Raw genomic sequence first — 18,815 nt, forward strand, 5'->3', positions numbered from 1 at the left:
ATATGAAGTGGGTTTCAATCCATAGAAGCCCACAGTGAAACAAATCTGTTAGTCTTCAAAGTATTTTGTCATTGTTTCTTCCTTGGTACCTTTCTGGAAAGAATTACAAACCTGCTTTTCCTGGGCTTGTGGTCAATATATACAGTATACGGAATTTGGTAATATGAAAGCATATCTCCTGATTACAACACTATTTTAATCATTACTGGTATCGGAATATGATGCTAGCTTATAATTTCATACTGAAAGATGTTTGCTGAAATCCAATGTCTTTCTGATATGCACCAGTCAACACAGCAACAACTCTTAAAAGGACTGTGCTAAATGCAATTGTCATTAATGGACCTACACTGAATCATTACAGAAATTCAGAGGAAACTGAACAACAGATCTCTAAAACCTAGAAACAACTGACAACACTCAATTTAGTTACTGCACCACTGCAAGCATCCCAAGTACAACACAACGATTCAAAATATGAGACAATCACTACGTATTCTTAAGAATGTGACCAACAGTCCAACAATTGAGGGCACAGTGAAAAAACATACATTACTGTTCTATTATTCATTGCACAATGACATCCACCTTTTTAAAAGGGTTACATCAATTCATCAACAATCTATTTCAAATTAAGGCTGTCTTGTGCAAATGTTGTTGAGAGCATGAACTGCTTATTTTCTTGCTGCTGTCTTCTTTGGCAAAACCATTGTACTTATTTATGTATCTGCTGCAAATAACACGGCTTTCAACGGTTGAGTGCTGTACATTTTAAACATCATTATTACAACTAGCATGCTTTGAAACTGTTCCATTCTATTGTCTTTTAATAATTTCAGTTCTAATTATTAAAATAATTAGCTTATATTTGTTTTTCAATTTTGTTCACTGTTTCAAAGTTTGGCATAAAGGCAGATACAAGCAAACCCATAAAACAAAAATAAAATATTTTTAAAGATTTTTGCAAATCTGAGTCCAGCTTCCTAATTTACACCAGAAAACTGTTCTTTAATAATAACTGGTGATTATTTCAGACTTTTTCAAAGAATATTGACGCAAGCTTATCTAATAATTGGTACTGTGACAAACCCAGACCTACTGGGATCTATCACACAGTTACTAAGCTGCCACCAACCATTCCCTATAATAAGTCACACAGACCAGGGATGGATTTTTAAACAATAAAAGAATAAGGTTTATTTTAAATACAAACAGGGTAAATAAAACAATCAGGTGAATAAAATAAAGTAACGTGGCTTATTCTCACACACACAAGCATACAGTTTGGTTCACCTAGAACCTTTAACTTAAAGCACAGACCCTGAACCCATCAGTTCTGGCTAACCAACAGACCCCTGAACCTTTCAGGTTGGTACTCTGACACACAGTAGTACCCTGTCAGACACCCAGACTCCCACAACAGCTTCTTCTTCCCCAGCTGCTGCTTCGTCACCACCCAGTGTCTCACAGTCTGTCTCAGCATCTACATCTCACCACACAGGCATCACATATTTATACAGTACAGCCCCTCCTCCTGATGTCCCGCCTTCCACTCCCCATAGGATGGAACTTTCCCTCCAAACCCATGACAGACAGGTAACATCAGTGCTGTTATGTAACAGGTACCTCCCAAAGCACAGTGTATCTCACATTGCAATTAAAAAATTAACTAGGAACATCAAAAGTTGCCTTATACTACCAACCATCAGCCCAGTATTGTCAACTCCGACTGCACTGGTGCTATATGGTTTAATGTAGGATTCTTTCTCAGATCTACATGAAGATACTTAGATTTCAGCTTGAGACCTTCTTCAAACAACACATGTGCTCCATCACTAAGGTATTGACTACTCCTAAGTCACAGTTTCTCCCTGGGAATGGTAGCTGTGTGTATCTTATTCTTACATGCCACCAAGTCAGAACCATCTTATAGTGACCTTAATAGGGCTATTGAGAAGAGTGTAAAGCAGAAATGGGGGTATTTGAATTCATATACAAATATCAATATCCTTGCACAGCTGGAGTTTAAAAGGGTCGGGCCCCAGGGGCCGGACTATCCACTCACACGTCCACCACCACAGGAGGCCCCGCTCATCCTTCCAATCACTCCTGAGTGCTGTTCTCTTCCCAGTCGGCTAGCCAGTCCTGGCAGAGGGAGGGAGGGCAAGTCCTCCTGCAAGGCTGCCAAGTGGCTAGGTGAGTGGCATTCCAGAGCGATTGCAAGGAAGAGAGGGGCTGCTGGCAGACGCGTGAGTGGATGGTCCAGCAGCGGTATTCGTATATGAATACTCCCATCTCTAGTATAAAGTTTTATTTATTTATTTATTTGTTTGTTTGTTTAATTAATCAATTAATTAATTTAATTTATATGCCGCCCACTCTACCCAGAGGTCTCTGGGCGGCTTACAACAATTAAAATACAATAAAATTTAGAACAATTAAAATATATATAAAAATTGCCATCGGACCCACAGCTAATATTATTTCAATTAAAAGCCTTCTGGAACAGGAAGGTTTTGACCTGGCGCCGAAATGTCATCAACATCGGCGCCAGATGAATTTCAGTCGGGAGGGCATTCCATAGTCTGGGGGCAGCTGCCGAAAAGGCCTTTTTTTGCTACACTACTTCAGCCTTCTTTGAGAAGGTCTCAATAATTGAATAATTGCTGATTGTGATTTGAGAACAACTTTCCAGTATAAAAGATGCACTATGATTCGAATATCTGAATGAGTTTCTCACTTCAGTGGAAATCCCAGTGTATTCAAAGTTAAGTTTAGAGTTATGACTAAGAACAGTGGGAATACATATCTTATATGTCATGTTCCTAACATAAGAAATGGCGTCAACATACTGACAACCAGAGTATATTACTTCACCACATACCAGCAATTGGTCAGCTTCTTTCTAAACAGGAAGCTTGAGTGCAGCTAGGCCACAAAGCCTTCAAGTTCAGACTTTTCTCCCAGGTAAGCCACATTTAGGTGTTTGTCTCCCAGGTGGAACTTCTGAAATGGAGAATTATGGGATCTGCAGTTTAAAAATTCAGAATGGCACATTCCTAATAACAACATATCTGTTAGGAAAGTTTTCATCCCAAATATTTTTTTCTTGTAAAAGGAAAAAAAAAACCAACTCCATACATGGCATACAGATGAAATTCCAGGAAATTGCTTTTTATTTTCTACCACTATCACAGAATGTTTACTCTGTAGGTCTAAGTTCTGTATGGAAAAATGTGACTCTAGGGTACTAAGAAGTCCTATCCTACGTTTGTGAGGGTTAAACAGAGTGATAATGTAACTTAAAGATATCAAAGGATAAAGAATTTTTTTTTCCATGGCAAAAAACAATACCAAAGTAGGTGAAAAGCATGCCTTCCCAGGAGCACATTTCAAAGCCTTGGTGTTATCAATGAAAACACTTTTGTCCAGAGCTGTCTAATTTACTTATCTGGTGAATGGCAACTTTGGGTCTGTCCATGGTTAGTATTTGGATGGGCACTGAGATCTAAGAGTGAAAAAAAAATCTTTGCCCTACGGATAAGGTCCTTGTCTTCCAAACAGCTAACATCCCAAGATGTTATCACTCTTTCCCTTCCTTCATCTCTTTGCACATGAGGGCCATACTGCAACTTCTGGCTAGAATACCCAATCAGCTTCAACTATATCATTACACAGAGTGTGTAATCCATTATTACATGTAGAGAGTCCCTTGTCATCATAATTTATACTGTATTTGGTTCCAAAATACAGTGGACCCTTGACTTACAGACGGCTCGACTTACAGACTTTTCGAGTTACAGACTTTTCTGGCTGCAAAATTTAGATTCAACTTGTAGCCAGAGAATCGACTTACAGACCAGAAAAAAAACAAAATGGAATAAAAATAGAATAAAAACCACTGGTTATGGGATTAATCGGTTTTCAGTGCATTGTAGGTCAATGGAGATTCGACTTACAGACTTTTCGACTTGCAGCCACCATTCCAATACGTATTAATTCCTTAAGTAGAGGGTCCACTGTATATGTTTTATGGCTGTACTGTACCCCATGCAACACTCAGATTACAGAATAGTACTTTTAAAATCCTGTTTAGGTATTTAATTTCATAATGTAGTCAGATTCAAACTTCCTTGGAATTTAATGGGCCAAGATGCCCTGTACCATTATTTCTGCCAGCCTGTGTAATGCATATATCACTGATATACTCAACTAACAATATATAATGAAGAAAAAAGAGCTGTAAGCATACACATGTACATTTTAAAATCTATTAAACTGTAAACCTGTGTAGACTATTGAGACGTTCCTCAATACTTATTTTCATACTAAGCCACTGTGTACTAGCTTTGTCTTTTTGAGTTTCACACATCTTTGCTGGTCTTTCATTCAGGCAATTGGAAAGGAAACAAGGCTTTTAAATTTCATCTTTAAAGAATATTTGAACAGATTAACTTGGAGTCACTCATCTCAGACAGATGCTTCAGGTTAAAAAAAAAAAAGCATAGTTCTGGGCATGCAGACACTCTGAGAGCATCAGCGGCTTTCAGGCTGTTATTTGTAACTGCCAACCAAATTGAAGTCTGGAAGAAGGATAGCAAAGCCACTTCCAGTATCAGAGGCATCACTGTGATCATGAACTGGCTTGCTCCTTTCTACTGCAGAGATATCTTTCACTGGACAAGCTGCAAATTATATGGTATGTGCATAACTACGTCAGAACTGTGCAACTGTGCAAAAAATACAGCATAAATACCTCCAGATCTGAGAGTGAGACATTTGCTTTAACAGTATCCCTGATATCTATATAGAATAAATATATTCTACCAATCCTTGTTTTGAACAACTATATACTTTCCTCCAAATTAGTACATCATCTTTTATATTCCTCACCTCAACTCATTTAAATATTAGGAAATAAGGTCATCTGCACAGCTCCTATGGCACTTGCCATCAGCAGCTCCTAGATTAGTGTATGTCCATTTATAAATGCATGTGGTATGAACTTCCTTTCTGATCCTTATTGCAACTGTTATCGTTCCAGCCTACACAAATACAGCTTTTAAACATGTACTGCTATATGCACGCTCTCCGTTTTTTTGCAGCTGATGTGGGCAGACTGATTCTTATCATAAGCAAACAGTTGTATATGACTGTCTGCTGCTGGGAAGGTGGCTTGGGAGGGTGCATGCCAAAAAGCCACCAATCCTTGTGATAACAGACGGCATGAACAACTGCCACACACAGCGGCCTATATTTAAACAAATGCCTGTTTGTAGGAAATGGGCCAAAGAGTTGAGAATGATGGGGGACACAAACCCTATAAATCTCTTTTGGGTTAGAGAAAAGAAACCAAAGAGGACACAGGAAAAGAAAGCTGAATGTTCTTGCTTACTTCAAGGAGGAACCAAATATTGACAAAATGTCTACTAAAATCACTATCCTATCTTCCTCAAGTTAAGAGTCAAACACAGATATTACATGCCAGATGAGCGTAAGAGTCTCCCAACTGTTATAAAAATCAGCTTCAGTATGTTTCAAATCTGATTGGGGGAATGGTCCCAAGTCAATAGGGAGAAGAAAGGACTTGGTTGTACCTTTGCCCACTCTTCTAAAATCCAACTCTGCTTTACCAAAGCTGCTTTTCCAGCTGTGGGAGAAAAGATAACAATTGGAAGAGCAGCTTCCATTCACATTTGTACCATTTCTTCCACAAGGAACGTTAAGCAAAAATACAGTTCTGCAGCTTGTCTCCTGCCATCGCTTTGGTCAAAGAATCCACATCCCACACTGGCTATTCATTTAACTAAGCAAACACAAGTTGAGTCTGTTCACCATGCCCCATGCTTCAACTTTTCCATATTATATTTTCAATTACCCTACTTCAATTCAATCCATTAACACTATCCACATTCTCATACAGTAGAGTTATGACATACCTTTCAACGCAACATAGGCCAATTTTTTTGTTTTCAACAAAGCCAGAACAATATAGGGAGAGCATCTGAAAAAGTGTTTTGTGGACTAAAATGAGGTATAAGGGACTCTACTTTATTTTAGCTAAGAATTATGCCTCTAACCAGTTTTGAAAGGGACAATTGCCTTTTTGTTTTGAACATTTTTAATTGATGGGATGGATCTGGAGACTCAAGGAGGGATGCTGAAGCTGCGTATGTGACCCATGATCCACAAAGTTCTCTCCTCTGTGACTTATGGAACTGTTTGGCCCTCACTCTGTTGCAGAACCCCAGTTTGAACCCTGGCATCTCCAATTACAAGGAAACAAAATAGAATGCAAATTGGGTAGCTCAGTCAGTTGCGTACTTAAATGTGGGCCCAGAGAACCAGAAGAAGAATGCCTGTGTAGCCTGCAGGAAGATGCAGAGTTTCAGAGCACCCCTAGAAGGAAGAAGATAGCAAAGCACTTTTGAATATATCTAGGAGACCTTGAAGAGTGTCACAGTAACTCAGAATCAACTTGAGGACACATGATCAATTATTATTATCTGAGTAAAATACACCCCTGATTTGAGCATTAAATTGAATGTGGACAGTATTGGCTAGATGGACAAGTAGTCTAATTTAATGCAAAGGCTACTCATAACGGCTATTTATTGTGTCTGGTACCAGAGGCAGCATGCTGTTGCTGGGAAACACAGAATGCAACTGTGTTCGTGCTCTGTTGTAGACATCTGGTTGGGCAACAGAATGCTGGAGTAGAGAAAGTTTCATGTCTCCTAGAAACCCTCGGAGAACCATTTCCCATTTAAATGCAACACATGCACCTTGGCTAGTCAGAAACGGGAAGTGACAGGCTGGTCACTTCTGGTTTCTAAAAAAGGCTGCCTCTGGATTAAATGAGGCATTAAAGCAAAATTACACTTAAATTGCATATTGCATCTTTTGTAGACTCTATGGTGAAACTGGTGGTGGTGATAGGGGCTGGGTGACCACACACTGGGGCCTGAGAGACTGAGAGAAGGTCCTTCTGGAAGATCTTAAAATGTAGATGGAGTTGGGTGTCATCAGCACACTGGGGTACCACACCACAAAATTACGGACAGCTCTTTTAGGTTTTTCGTGTATAAGTGAAATAATATGGGGAATTATGGAACCCTGAGACACTCCATAGGCTAATGGCCAAGGTGTTGAACAGGAGACCCCCCCCAGCAGTACTACCATTCACAAAGTGACACTACACAAAGGAAAATCCCAGAAGCTGACTCCTCTTTTCATCAGTTAACCACTTCTCACACAAGCGCAAAGCAATTGTCAGGGCTGTTCTTCAACAAAACCAAATGATAGTGAGCAGAAGAGGATATCCGTAGACCATCTTGACCGCTGCCACTGGTGTTGTCAACATTCAAGCTGCTCTTTGCTATGTACAGCTTGGCATCGTTTTTCCTGCTGGCAACATGGGCATGGTTGGGCCATTTCCTGGCTTTTTGAATTGTGTGTATAGAAGCATAATATCCCTCATTCATAAACTGGAGGGTTTTTTTTTTGAAGAATTGAATTCTTATGTTCTTTTGAAGCTTACTTTCACACATCCCTGTCGATTTTTTTAAAAAAACCCAAAAAACACCCACCCTAAATTCCCCTTGTTATAACTAAAGTATCTTGAAATCGCAATGGGATATTTACTCAAAACACAGTCTAATGTTTTAAAGTTATATATTACTAAGATCCTTAGTAATTACTATACATTTTCTTACTAAAAATATGAAATAAAATTTGAACTGTTAATCTGTTGCCTACTAAACTGGATCCTTAATATGACAGTTCCTTGAACACATTTTAGACTAGGCTATCAATGCAACACTCTGCTAGCTGATAATGCATGCCAAGTTCTTCCTTACTTTATTTCGTAATCAAGCTACCCAACATTCCTTGGAGGGCAAATTGGTTAATCAAGTATATTTCCTCTCTAGTTGCAGACTTTTAAATCTGAGTTGTATCATATGCAATTACTTCATACATTTGTTAAATATGGATATTAAGCAACTAATTAAAATATGAAACTTCTTCTCAGCTCAGATGTCTTAAAATTATCATTACTGCATGTACAGTGAATGTATCACTTAAGATTTATGGTCTGCAGGCAGGTTGATTTAATCTAAATGTCAAGGGTCAGCTGCACAAGGTCATTTTTTAAATAGTGCAATACAAACACATCCTTCCAATTTATATTACAGAATATTTTCTTACCAAGACTGTAGCACCAGAATATTCTCCTTCAATCATTTCATGTAATATTCTCAATAAATGGTTTAGGAACTGCAGTTCAAAACTTTATATTGCTTTCCAGAAATATATTATGACTCTACCTACATAATTTCTCCCTTAAAACTTTTGTGCAGTTTTCCAAAGAAGTAACTCACAGTTAATAAGTGATAGTTATTACTTTTTAATATTACTTTTTAAAAAGCTTTGACTTCCTATTAATAGGTTCCATATCCATATTAACTTTGTTATAAAAGTCATATTTACACCAGATAATATGAAAAAAAATACATAAGTGACAGTTGCAACTAAATTGTGAGAAATCTGAATTTGTACTTTGAACTAAAATTGAACTTCAGAAAACCACCCAAGAAGCTTTGTATCAATTTATTTGCAAAGACATAAATTCTAGGTAGTATCTACGATTAGACAATAGAGACAGCAGATTCACTTTAATTAACAGGTCTTATGTTAATACTGATTGACTATGAATAAAATTGATTTTCTATAACTATGACTAAACCTGGATTGAACCCATAATTTTATTTTTAATCATTTTAGACAACAGTTTTCTCTTATCCTTCAGCACTAACCAAAAAGCAGGAAACAAAACGTAAGATTAAAATGATTATAATTTTGCTTGTATGCAATCATGGAAGATATTTTAACAAACTATTATGATTGTCAAAATATATTTGCTTTGTCTTCCCTATGGCAAATACATGCCACATGATCCCTAAAACAGCAAAACAAACTACACCAAATTTTACATCATTTCCTTCACAGATCTTCCATTAGAGATTCTGAGTCATTCCACTAAATGGAAGCCCTAGGGAGAGCTTAAGGGTCTGCCAGGCTAGCAGACACTCCTTTTTATCTTCATCAATGATCAAGCGGGGAATAACCAGAAACAATTCATGATGTAAACCACTGGATGAGAAAGCCATATATACTGCTATGCCCCTGAACCTGACATATATACTCAAGAATCAAACAAAAGTATTGTGGCATCTTAAAGGAAAACAGATTAATTTGAGTGTGCGTATCTGTGAATTGGACTCCACTTTCTTCAGATGCATGGAACAAAATAGGCCAAAAGGTCTGTATATAGAGAGTACATGATAGAGATGGATTGAGATGAGAAAAGGATGATGATAATTGTGCATGTGAAAGTTACATTATTAACACCAATAAAGAACATTCAAAGTATCAATTACATAGACATCCTATTAAAAGGTGAAACAATCAGCTTACTTGTTAACTGATACTAATGGGAGACTCTTGCCTCTGAAGTGCAAAGGGAGCTGTTTTTAGGAAGTTACACCGATGTTAGAGATATGGCAAGGAACAGAATGCCTTGGCTAAAGCCATACACAAAACACACCTATAACTGAATGTTCACTACAAAACAACTGTTCGCCTTCATGTTTCATCTTTAGTGGGCAACTCCCCTCTATCATTTACCTTGTGTATATTAACTTACGGTGTAACTATTACGCTCTACATGTTTCAGGAAGCAGACTGCAGTCCATGAAACTTCACACTTAAATAAATCTGTTAGTCTTTAAAGTGTCACTGTTGCTTTTATATTTGCTACACATGCAGAAACAGAATAACATGGCTACCTCTTTTGAAAATGATCTTATTAAGGTCACATATGGTATTCTACTGAAGCAAGTGGAGTATCTTTCAATAAATTGAAACCTGAATTTGTGCATTGCAATTTTATCAAAGTAAGCTACAGCAAACAAACTCTTTACAGTTTTATAATTCTAAAGCAACCAATAATAACATGCTTATAAATGCCATACCTTGAGGTTGCAATTTCCACTTTAGTTCTTGCCATGGCAGCTGCACGTTGGGCACCCTCAAGTGCTCGCTCCACTTTTTCCTTGGTTTTTGTGTTTCTTATCGGTATAAGTTGCTTCCTTATTCCACGGACCAAAATATTGTTTTTATACTTTCCTTCTTCCTTTGTGCCATCTGGAAACATGGTACATCCATATCCATGTCTCTTATTGTTTAGCCACTCTCCTTCATATTTCATACCATTTGAGCGCTCGCTAATACCAAAACCACTGCGCTTGTCATTCTTCCATTCTCCCATGTATGTTTCTGTTGTCGTGGCATCAACGTGGTCTTCTGCTGGACAGTAATCACAATCCCCATCTCCAAAACTAATGGTAGAATTGGCATCACTAGAACTAATCCTGCTCATAGCAGCATCACTCCTGACAGAGCTACTACGTTTACTAGAAATTGATGATTTTGATTCAGATTTTCTAAGTTTTATACTACCGAGAAGGGATCCTCTTCTGAACAATCCTCCTTTTTTCTTACTACTGACACCTTCAAGATCACTGTGAAAATTCAGCACAAATCCTCCTCTTGTTCCAGCTGGACTGTCTGAAGTAATGTCATGCAGAACAGTGCCGTTGCTCTGCTCACTACGAAGTGAAGCTAGAGATGTCCGTAGGGGTGAACGGATTACAGTTGCCATGCCATAGGGAACACTCTGCCTCATACCGTAGCCATGTCTCATCCCTCCTGTCCATTGTCCCTGGTATGTACCTTTTGAAAGAAATTTTAAAACATCAGAGAAAGAAAATGACCAAGTATCTTCTCTTATATTTACATGATGTCAGTAATATCATAGATTCAATTTTCCTATCTCAGTGTCCAGAATCATTCCTTTCCATTCACTATGAGCCATTTAAAGAGAACAGAACAAAGATATTAAGAAATTAAAGACAGTTTCAGTTATAGGTATTATCATCATATATCTTGCATGTCACAGAATCTGCTGATCTAAGATCTCTCTATATTAGTACAAACCCTTGAGATAACTCAGTGTTGGCAAATCTTTTTGTCAAGTGCACCACAAAGATACGCTTTTCACTCCCAAGCCTTGCACAATGGCATGGTTTTACCTCAGGACCACTAAATCCAGAGAAAGGAAGCAGCACACACTGGACTCCATGCTACAATTAGACCAACATTAGTGACAGGGAACAATCTAGCCTGGTTGCTTTGCAATGGTAGGTAAAAGGTAAAGGTTCCCCTTGACATTTAATCTAGTCATGTCTGACTCTAGGGCGTGGTGCTCATCCCCATTTCTAAGCTGTAGAACCAGCATTTGTCTGTGAACAGTTTCAGTGATCACGTGGCCAGCGCAATTAGACATGGAACGTCGTTACCTTCCCACTGTGATGGTACCTATTTATCTACTTGCATTTACATGCTTTCGAACTGCTATGTTGGCAGGAGCTGGGACAAGCGATGGGAGCTCACTTCGTTGTGTGCATTTGATCTTATGACTGCTGGTCTTCCAACCTTGCAGCACAGAGGCTTCTGTGGTTTAATCCACAGTGCCACTACATCCTTGGAATGGTAGAGCTTGATGAAATTGCTTCCTTCATTCATACAGAAATCACTCCAGCAGCCCGTGTAGTTTCAATCTAGTCAACCATATGTTGGCACTGGATCGCTCCATTTTTGTCTGTTTTGTTGCAATGGCTCCCTCCCCTTTTCACTCCCTGCCTTCTCTTTGCAATAGCTGTCTCCAAGATAGGAAACAGCCTGCTTCCATTTGCTTGCAACTGGCATTAATGTTGGATTTTATATGCACAAAGAGGTGGAGTACGGAGAAAAGCTCTGCATTTCTCCTTTTCTCTTTCTAATCCTAAGTGACCCTTTGCCTCTCTTCATTGCTGAAATACATTTTCTTTTGTTTTCATTTTAATTTTTATTAAACAAACATCCAACCTAAACAACATAAACCTAATACCACAAGAAAATACAATTACATAATACACCAGTACCACCTTCACCCTCTGGGCTAGCATTAATAATATTTTTAAAATTCATTCAATCCATTTTCTCTCCACTTGGCATATACCCCTTCCCTCTCCAAAATGCATATTCCAGGAATACACACCATATTTTCTTAAAATCATTATTTTTTGATAGGCCTCTTCTTATTTTCACATCACATGTCAATTTATTAATTACCATATCCCATAATTCTCTCTACCATTCCTCTAAATTAATTTGGTTATCACTTTTCCAGTTTGTTGCAAATATTAACCTTGCTGCCGTAACCATTATTACAATTAAATACCATCTCCATATTATCTTATAACAGTTTTCCTTTATCCTTACATACATGTTCTTCATAATTCTTTGATCCCACATTTTATCCCATTCTTCTCCTACTGCTTCTTTATCCAAATCATGTTGCCACTGTGCGTTTAATCCTTGTGTATACTGTTCGGCCTGAATTAATAGTTTATACATTTGATTTACAGTTCCCTTTCTTTTGTCTTTTCCTCTAATTTCAGTATTTTTTCAATAATCTCTTCAAATTTTGTCATTTTTCTACTTTTTCCTTCCTTCCTTTTCCATTACCTTGTCCACCTTTCTATCTGAATCATGTTAAACCAAGAAATCCTCTCTCCTCCCAAAATCTCTTTTATATTTCCTTTATCTTTCATCTTCTCCATCCAATCTTTTATCCATTTTATCCCTTTATCGTTTAATATATTCTTAAGAGGTTTTTTTAAAGATTTTCTGGAAAATTCTTTACATCCACAACCTGGGATAAGGGAGAAATCGGTGGGCTGAATACAACCCTAAACTTTTTCCAGTTTTCTAACATATTTTTTAAGGAAAGGGTGAAATACATTTTTGACTTTAAAAAACAAACAAACAATGCTGTCTACTGTATTATTGTGGTATGTACTCTTCATTGACAGGTGCTGAGCAACATCTTCAGCCCTATACTTTACAGTGGACCCTTGACTTACGCAGGGCTCCACCTGCGGACTTTTCGAGTTGTGGACTTCTCTGGTCGCAAAATTTTACTTCGATTTGTGGCCGGAGAATTGACCTACAGACCAGAAGGGGGAGGTGGGGAAAGTGCCAAATTCAAACTTGTCGCTTTCCCCGCCTCCCCTTTCCAGTCCGTAGGCCGCTGATTGTGCCTAAGATGCCTTCCACGGCTTCTCTGCCACCATGGGAGGCATCTCAAAGGTCCCCACCACCACCAATCATGCTCTGGAGAAGCTCTGGAGGTACGGCTGGTGGGTAGGGGGACCTCCGGAGGCCTTCCAGGGCTTCTCCGCCACCATGGGAGGCCTCTCGGAGATCGTCCGCTACCGCCACCACCGGCTTTCCCAGGGTACACCGGGCTTCCCCTGGTAGGCCTGGTCTACTCCCCAGGAAAGCCTGATAGACCGGGCCTACCGGGGAAGCCCTCCCCTGGTAGGCCCGGTCCACCCTGGGAAAGCCTGCGTTGGCGGGGTGGGGCACCTCCAAGAGGCCTCCAGAAGCGGCCGGGAAGGCCTCAGAGGCCTCGGGCAGTGGCGAAGGCAGCAGCGAGGGACCCCCGTGAGGCCTCCGGCAGCAGCGGTGAAGCCCTCAGAGGCCTCAGGCAGCAGCGATGACAGTGGCGGGGGACCCTTGGAAGGCTTCGGACCGGTAAGGTGTATTTATTTTCATTTTTTGTGGGGGGTATTTTTTTCTTCGGCCGGTTATGGATTAATGGGTTTTGAATGTATTCCTATGGGAAATGGACCCTAGACCTATGGACTTTTTGACCTGCGGCTACCGTTTCAATACGGATTAATTCCGTAAATCAAGGGTCCACTGTATAAGATATAAATGATGCTACACTATAGTGGAATATATATAAACTATATATAGAGAATATATATACAGTAAACTGTACATATGGAATATATATTTAAACTATATATATTGAATATATATTTAATATCTCTACACATCATCACTGACATGTAAGAAGAATACACCCCTCACCCACACTGAAGTAATGTAGGTGATTAGACAGGAAGACAACCGCTTTCATTTGGACTACTCCTAATTATTCCAACCCTAGATCAATCTGGGATGGATTGCTCCTCATTAGTGATGGGTTGGAATGTTCTAACAAGAGCAACATGTAGTCAACTTCTTTGAGTGATCCCAACCATTCCAGAAGGAAGCTACAGAGAAGGGTAAATTCCCATGTAGCCAGCCTCAGAATTTCCTATTTCCTATTCTTATCTGAAGTGTGAGAGCCAGCTTCCATCTGGCTGAAGCTGGGGGGGGGGTGACATGACATCCTACTCAAAGACTACTCAGCCACCTAGGAAGCAATGAAATCTCTTTTTCAGTTATTCTGAACAGACACACAATAAGCTTACTTACAAGCCTTTTTCAGGCTTCCCACCTGAAAGCAGGAAGTGTTCTAATCATAGTGTGGATGGTTGCGTGCATGTAAGCCCTGCTCTGTCCCACCTAAAAGTGGAGCAAACCTTTGAATGCTCAGTGTGAAGGTCTGCCGAGGTGATTGTAAAGGCTTCTGCTGAATCCACTTAAAAGTTCTGCCATGATCAACAACCATGCATTATCCTATCATATTAATCCTACCAAATTTAGTAGGACTTGTGTGCAGACAATTGAACCATTAGTCTCATTACTAACTAATTTCCAGGAAACATCTCCCCCCCAATAGGCTGCAGCATTGAATGTCAGGCACTATTGTATCTGCTCCTGGACTAAAAACTTTGCTTTAAGAACAAGAGTAGTATTTATTATGTTGCACTGAAGTGCTACAACCTTTATTGCCATAACAAGCAAGATAAATATGCTCAAGCTTTACTTATGCAAGTATTTATCACCCTGTCTTTTCCACAGCATGAAATGACTGAGACCAACAGGCAGAACACACATTTTTAAAAGAATCAATCCAGTTGTATCTTTCTCCTGGAATAAATTAGGGGCACTTCTATAACTTCCAGTAAGCTTCACTGCTGCAAACAGTGGGAATCTGGCCCAAATGCATTTTTCTATACAGTAATACTAGTATAGTATGTCAATGAAACAGTTCATCAGGACAAGTTGTACTCTGACCTGACCTGAATGAACTTCTGATTGATACATCTTGTAATGTTCACTTCAAATGCCAAAATAAATTTAGAGATTTGTTGCCAAGAAAAATTCACTTTACAAACAATCACAAATCTAGAATGGTATAGACACTTCAGGTCCTTTTCAGATTTACAATGTGCATGGCTGGAAATGTTTGTTTTTTGGCCCACAAACCATAGAATCCTCCAGGCTGTGTGGCCAGTAACAATGAAACATTGGGAACTTTAGTTCCAAGAGGCAGCCCTTCAAAGCTCTGCATCTTTCAGACTTTTCAAATAAATACACATGGTTTAAAATGTAAATAGTAAGGATATTGAGATTTCCAAACTCTTCTTCTAGTTGTCCACTTATGCTAAGAATGAGTTAATATGTAGAAATATATCTGAAATGTGCTATGGCCAACACTGTACTTCCAGTGGCAGAAGATAGCTCTCCCAGTGGAAGTGCAAGAATTCCCAGCCTTCCTGCAGACTTCCACAAAAACCATATCTGGATAGTTTCCCAATATTTTGGAACAGATTTTAGGCAGATGGCTGTAAGGGGAGAGGGAGACAAAGAAAATGCCAATACTGCTGGAAGCACCATGCTAGATTTAGCCCGTTATTTTCTGAATCAATTTCACCCATTTTTAGGCCTCAGTTCAAAATGGAAATAGCCTCACCCAGATGGATTATCTACACAGCAGGATGGATGACCAATGAATGGCACCTTGCTTATTCTCCTTGCTTATTCTCTGGAATGGCAACTGCTTTGATGGAGATTCCATTCTAGAAAAGCTATTTTGCTTCTCTAGTTCCAATTTAGTTCCAATGTTTTTACTGCTACAGAGAATGATGCTGGAAGACTATTGCTCAGCTTCACAGCATTTGTGCCCTGGGATCTCCTAGAGTTCTGTGTTGTCTCCTAAACTTTACGTAGTCAGGTGAGGCTGTGGAAGTGTTGAAGCAGTGCTTGGAAGAAGCTGGTGGCCACTCATTGGAGTACTTTGTTTGTCTAGTCCAAAAGGTCATGTTCAAGCTTTTTCTGGATGGAGTGACTCTACTCCTCAGTATCTGGTTCTATTGGTGGAATCTATCAGCACATCTATTGTTACTGGTTGCTCAAGTACCATTCATGGCACAAAGTGCCCTTAACCAACTGCTGCCACAAATTCCCTGTCCAGACTCTACATCCATGTCTTAATAATCCTTCAGTGGAGCCACATACAACGTATTGCTCTTGTACATGGGTTTGTCTCTGAGTTGTTCTTGGAAGCTTCGGTTTGCACAGCTGCTAACTGGGAACATCTACAGAGAACACAATTTGCCAATACTGCAACTGCCATGTTGGCTGCTGTTCCTTTCCCCAGCAGAATGTGAAGTGCTGGTTACTATCTATAAGCCCAAAATAGCTCAGCCCCTGCCCACTTGTTCTACCTTCCTCCACAGTCTACTTCTGAGGCCCTTCTATGGGTTTCTCCACTATCCAGGTAAATCAGGATCAGAGAAAGTGGCCTGTTTAGTTTTGGCACCCTAACTCAGCATTGCTCACTTCAGGAAAGTATGCATAGTACAAAGCCTACAATACTTTCAGCCAGAGGCATTCTTGCATGTTTTATCACTGATTTTAATTTTATAATACAAATATGCTGTATTTTGCTGATTCCATGGGTGTTGTTTAACCTATCTGTTTACACTGAAATATGGTTACTGATGGAATGCTCACCAGACGTTTTATATTGATGCTGGTGTAAAAATGCATACACCCATAACTATCTTTCCTGGGAAACTAATCCTGAGAAAGTCTGCTTACCTATGGGAACTCTATACTGATTTCAACAGAAGTTGCATTAATGAGACCTCCCAAATAACAAGCTTGCAAACAGTGTGAATGCTATTAGAATGACAGCATCACTCTGTAAGATACCTTTTAGGGAATGAAAAATTCCAGATATGTTATAGCAATGTCAGCCCACACAAGAATGCATTTTTAAAGTTTTGCCTTTCAGCTAGTGATGATTTTTTAAAAATGGTACAGTTCAGTTTGGAAGGACGTAACCCTTACACTGTGAGTTAAAAACCACTTCCAGTACAGCATATCTCCAAGAGCACTCTACAAAGCTGTGTAACCTAGGAATGCTGAAGTGGGAAAAGGATTCTAGGAGGCAACCTTTTAAATTTAAATCAGGCTAGCCAGACTCCCTTGAGTCCTAATTACCTACCGCAACACATCCCCAAAAAGGTAAGGAGAAAGAGTAACAGATGGCTAAATGCAAATTATTAATGCAGCATAGAGGGCCCACCCTTCAACTATGCCATGTATAATGAGACTGATTTAAGTATGGGATTTCCCTACGCTTCCAAAAGTTGTTTGCACAAGATATAAGAGGGGGTTGTGAGATTAGTAAACGTGGTTCTACCTCTTTCTCTTTAAATTCCAGAAATCAGGCTAGCTATTCTTTCTCAGTAAGTTACAATTTGCAGCCAGGCCCACGGTGCTACAATGAAACACCAAGGCCAAATCGGTGCTCTTTAGGGAGAAAAGGGGGAAAAGCCGGACTCTTTCAACAACCAGAAACTTGTAAACTGTGTAGCTCCCACAGCGACTATTACATTTATTTCTGGTTCGAAAAGAACGACCCGGTTTGGTTCTCCATCGAAGGCTCCATACATGTCTTTCGCAAGCTAGATCCTTCCACGAAACCCCTCCGGTCTGAGGAAACCAGAAAGCGCGGGCTCAACCTACGAGCTGCCTCCCGCAAGGCCGTCCTCCCGCGTCCGGCGACTTCCAAGTCCGCACGTGTGGAAGGAAGCGCGGCGCTCTTAACACGCCCACCACCGCGCCGCCCCCCGGGCGCCCCCCAGCGGCCGCCGCTCGCCGGCTCCCCCCCTCCCGCGCGCTCACCTCCGTCCCCGTAGGTCTCCACGCCGTAGCCGTCCTGCAGCCCGTTGCTCCAGGTGCCCTCGTAGCGGGCCGGGGTGGTGAGGCTCTGGCGGACGCCGTAGCGGCCCTTGAACCCGTGCGACCACTCGCCGCGGTACATCCATTTGCCCTTTGTCTCCACGCCCAGCCCGTGGCGCTTGCCCTGCGCCCAGTAGCCGTGGTAGGTGTTGCCGCTGGGCCAGGTGTAGGTGCCCACCACCTCGAAGCCGTGCGCCCACGAGCCCGCGTACTCGCCCTGCCCTTTCGGCCCGGTGCAAATGCCGTGCCCGTGGGCTTTGCCGTCCTCCCAGCCTCCGCAATAAGTGCCGCCATCGTCGAAGTCGAACCTGCCGCCCGTCATTCAGGGGGAGCGGGACACGCCCGGGTCCAACTCGGCTCCGCCGCCGCCGCCGCCTTCCGGGCTGCTCGGGCTCCTGCCACCGCGGAGCGCTGCGCTGCGACCCCCGCGACAAATGGCAAGGCTCCCTCCCCGGCAGCGCTCCTCAGCTCGGCGTCGGCGCCCGCCCTCCCCTCCGCTCCGCTCCTCCCCTCCGCCCCTCCCCTCTTTCCACACCCAAGCCCGGCCGCCGGCGGGCTCCCAACCCGGGCATAGGAGGGAGTGAGGCGGAGCCCGCGGCGGACGGGCAGGCAGGCAGGCAGGCAGGCAGACAGGTGCCGCGCGGGAGCGAAAGGCGCGCAGTTCCCGGAAGGCTCTCGCCGAAGAGGCGCGCCGGCGCGCGTGGGACGGGGGAGGGGGA

The 18,815-nt window shown here is 41.1% G+C and overlaps 1 protein-coding gene across 4 annotated transcripts in view; it reads right to left on the minus strand.

Moving 5' to 3' along the window:
* JPH1 (junctophilin 1) overlaps positions 1-18,545 on the minus strand; it is a 92,658-nt gene extending 74,113 nt beyond the window's left edge. For 3 of the 4 annotated variants that reach the window (XR_013545452.1, XM_020787545.3, XM_020787544.3), the window contains exons 1-2: positions 18,040-18,545; positions 10,035-10,794 (exon numbers count right to left, since the gene is read on the minus strand). Coding sequence is in view for 3 of the 4 variants with exons in the window: in XM_020787545.3 (XP_020643204.3) it covers positions 10,035-10,794; positions 18,040-18,418 (1,139 nt within the window). In the remaining variant the exon portion in view is untranslated. Of the gene's footprint in view, positions 1-2,796; positions 3,007-10,034; positions 10,795-18,039 lie in introns of those variants that run through there. The other variant, XM_072999045.2, reaches the window with a different exon arrangement.
* Between the last annotated feature and the right edge of the window lie 270 nt (positions 18,546-18,815).

This window comes from Pogona vitticeps, chromosome 4 (genome assembly GCF_051106095.1).
Source record: "Pogona vitticeps strain Pit_001003342236 chromosome 4, PviZW2.1, whole genome shotgun sequence".
In the NCBI taxonomy this organism is placed as follows: domain Eukaryota; kingdom Metazoa; phylum Chordata; class Lepidosauria; order Squamata; family Agamidae; genus Pogona; species Pogona vitticeps.